Raw genomic sequence first — 4,051 nt, forward strand, 5'->3', positions numbered from 1 at the left:
CCCCCACCCCTGTCCATCCCGTTTGAAACTTACGACACACATCCCGGCCTCACTGGGGTCACACTTGGGTCACAAATCGTCAGCGAGCTGTTTAAATATACCAAGCCTGGAATGCGAAATCGTCCAGAAAAGAAAAATGAAACCGTTTAATTATTCAACTAATTGTTTCCAAAATTAGGTATCTTTTCTAGATTGTTTTCAACATTTAGAAATTGGAATTCCAACGAATTGTTTTAGGGCACTTGCAATCAATACTACAGATTAAGAAACTGCATATTTTTTTAAAAGATCAAAATTTTTGGGTTTAGTATATCTTGAAGGCAAGATTAAAGGCAAGCGAGGCAGAGGTAGGCCAAGAGCAACCTACTTGGGAACCCGAAACAAATGGGTGACGGGGAAAGATTAAGGAAACGTAGCTTTTTTTTAAGAGCCTCCGAGCAAAGGAATGAATGGAGAACCATGATCGCCGATGTCTGTCGCATACCTGGCACTGGATGATGATGATGATGAAATCTTAACTGCTGGCCGACGAAATGGCGCACATTAATGTCTCAGTGGGGCCTGATAACAAAGCTTTGAGGTTTTGGCTGCATAATAGAAGAGTTAAAAGATAATGTGATAAAATTTGCTTCATGTAAAACACATTAAATAAACAATTTCGGTCAACGTCTACTATTACCCCCTCCCCCCCAAAAAAAATTTTTTTTTAAAATTAATTAATTAATTAAATAAATTGAAACTGTTTGAATAATCAACTTTACCGGAAAGCGTCTTAGATATTTTCTACTAAGTGTTGTTCTATAAATTTGAACCGTGACAGTATGGTCGTTCCAATATCTTACCATTACGCGGCACTTTGAATTTAGTCGCTTGTTTATGTTCACATTTGACTCAACCCTTTTCTGAACATTTTATACGGGGTGCCCACTGAGGCTGGATCGGGCCGATCGCCCGACTCGGTCGCCTGAAACTGAAGACAAATACGTTTGTTTTTGAGGCGACCGAGTTGGGCGATCGGCCCAATCGGCCGATCCCATCCGTAGTGGGCACCCAGTACTGTATTCCACTCACTCACGGTCACCATGACGTGTTATAAGGATAGGCAATGGCACAACGTTATCTGGCACAGAACGAGATACATGTTTAAAAAACCGAAACAACAAGCAAAAGGAAAAAAATACCCCTGCAGATTTAGTCAAACTTCAGTCGAAACTGTAAAAGGGCGACCATCTATTGTTGAGGAAATGGGTAGTCATTTTATACAAGTGGCCCTCTCAAACAGTGCCAGTGGGTGGTTGGCGGGTGCTCTGTTGTGGTTTGCTTTTTCTTTTCTATCAAACATCTATCGTCCTTATCTCCCCGTCTTCTTTTTTTTATGTTTGTTCCTCTCTTGTAACACCTCTAATCTTCTGGCGCTCATATGGCCTTATGCAGTTCCGAGTGCCGTAAAACCTCTACTAAAACTAAAACTAAGAACAGTACCATTATATTATAATACTGAAAAATTGCAAGAGGGAAAAACGATTTTTCGTTTCGTTTGGACGGGTGGCTGTGGTTTGGGCACGTTTCACTTTATATTAATATGTAAAGCGTGCTGACAAAATGAGTTACTTCTCGGATTCGAGACCTAATGAAATAGATTCGTTACGCTTATAGGTGAAGTTTTTACACTTTATAAGTATGAAATAATAAAAGGCTTATCATACTTCAAAAGAATATGGCATCGATAGAAAAGTATCTACAAATTTAACGTTGTTGTTGTTATCGATCCAGATCTACAAATTTAACAATTGTGTCGATTTTTGGCCAATAGCTCCATTTGTGGATTGCGAGAAGTAACTCATGTTGTCAGCACGCCTCACAATATGCTCATATTATGAGCATTACAACACATTACTCGAATGACACAAGTCCTTTTGAAGGATGTGAGCATAGCCTTGTGGAAAAAAAGAAAGGTGAAAAAAGGGCGGGGGGAGACAGAAGTTATACATATTATTCGAGGAAATATAACGCGCATCCATTAGAGCGTATAATAATACACACGTGTGAGGTTTTTTTGCGATACAGGTATATCACCTCATGCTGGCATACGTAGGGTTTATCTATTCTTAAAGTAGGACTACATATTAATGCATCGTTCAATTTTGTTTGAACACAAAACGCCCTTTAACTTTTAAATATTATTTGTTTTCTTTTTCTTCCTTTTAAAAACTGTTCGTTGCAATCCAAGCAATTTATATCGTTTTTTTCTCCTCCCCTCCCCTCCCACACCTCCTCCCCGTCCCACCTCCGCAATCTCACTCCGCCATCTTCCACCCCTATCCCCAATTCCACATCTCAACTCCGCCACCACCACCCCTCCCACCTCCCCCACCTCCACCACCTCCAACATCACACCCCCACCTCACAGGTATTTCTACCTTTGTGCGAAGACCTCCACCTCAGATCACACCAACACGATGTCTTCCACTTCCTCCTATGGCTCCATCGACCTGAACAGCGACCAGGGCAGCAGCTCTTCGGACAAGAAACGGACAAAAATCTGGACAATGTCCCACACGACAGAGCGCCCAAAGATGTCCAGCCCCTCTGTGGGCGTGGCTTACGACATCAACAACCAACCAATGTCCGTGAACACTTTCGGCTCTGTCAACCCTGACGTGACAAGCGAGGTGGACCTCAACACCACGTCAGAGACTGACGTGGAGGACAAGAAGCAGTACGAGCCGAACATTCTAGAGAGGGCTCTAGAGAGAACAATTTGCTACCACCCGCGGCGGAAGTCCAAGGCCTCCAAATTGACCATTGGACTTTTGTGTATTCTGACTCTGGGCTTCCATGCCGCAATTTTGGTTGTGTCGCCGATCTACGTGTCGTCTATAAGGTAAGCTTTTTTGTGTAGTAGAGGTTTTACGGCGCTCGCAACTGCATACGGTCATATGAGCGCTAGAAGATCAAAGGTGTTACAAGAGAGTAACAAACATAAAAAAGAAGAATGGGAGAAAAGGGCGATAGATGTTTGATAGGAAAGAAGAAGCAAACCACACCTGAGCACCCGCCAACCACCCACTAAAAGGTGTGCAAGATTAGAATGACTTTGGGGTGGGGGAAAGAGGTTAGGATAATGTTTAGTAAACGAACAGGGGCTGTGTGTGTGTGCGCGTGTGCGTGTGTGTGTATGAGTATGTGTATATGTGTGTGTGTGTGTGTGTCTTTGTCTGTGTGTGTGTGTGTAAAGAAGCGAGATGGACAGATTTCTCCAACTAAATAAACCTAAACTTTTCGTATCTCGTAATTGGTCTCTTTTAAACACAAGGGAGCTATCCCGAAAAATGCTGTTTTGAGAAAATCGAAAGTAAAGTTTTTAGACCGTTCTCAGTCTTTAAGGAGAGTTATCACTATAACCAAACACATATACACACCAATTAAACCAAACTTCTTCTTTAGGTAGTGCAATGCCCACTTTTGGTGTAGGTCAAGATTTCTGGAAACCCCCGAAATCTGGGTTAGCCCGCTTGTCCTTGAAAGCGACCAATTGAGAAGTGATCTGCATCCATACCATAATATTATCATTCCAATATACCATCTGTCTATCGTCCTTACCTCGCCTCCTTCTGTTCTTTGTGTGTTGTTAACTAGTTACACCTCTAACCGTTCACATTTACATAACCTAATTATGTTGCAAGTACCATCAAACTAATACTTAAACATCCCCATCTGCGTACCATACCATCACCTTATTACACCCTGCACCACCAACAATAACCATAACTCCTGGTCTACACCACCAACGATAACCACAACCCCTGGTCTACACCACCAACGATAACCACAACTCCTGGTCTACACCACCAACGATAACCACAACTCCTGGTCTACACCACCAACGATAACCACAACTCCTGGTCTACACCACCAACGATAACCACAACCCCTGGTCTACACCACCAACGATAACCACAACTCCTGGTCTACACCACCAACGATAACCATAACTCCTGGTCTACACCACCAACAATAACCATAACTCCTGGTCTACACCACCAACAAT

General features: G+C 42.6%; 1 protein-coding gene across 1 annotated transcript in view; it reads left to right on the forward strand.

The window, feature by feature from the left end:
- The window catches only part of LOC118478235, a 7,537-nt gene extending 4,649 nt beyond the window's left edge, over positions 1–2,888 (forward strand). Inside the window, exon 2 of the mRNA XM_035971406.1 lies at positions 2,411–2,888. Within this exon, the coding sequence (XP_035827299.1) occupies positions 2,460–2,888 (429 nt within the window). The 5' untranslated portion in view covers positions 2,411–2,459. The remainder of the gene's footprint in view (positions 1–2,410) is intronic.
- The last annotated feature ends 1,163 nt before the right edge of the window (positions 2,889–4,051 follow it).

This window comes from Aplysia californica, unplaced genomic scaffold (assembly GCF_000002075.1).
Source record: "Aplysia californica isolate F4 #8 unplaced genomic scaffold, AplCal3.0 scaffold00430, whole genome shotgun sequence".
In the NCBI taxonomy this organism is placed as follows: domain Eukaryota; kingdom Metazoa; phylum Mollusca; class Gastropoda; order Aplysiida; family Aplysiidae; genus Aplysia; species Aplysia californica.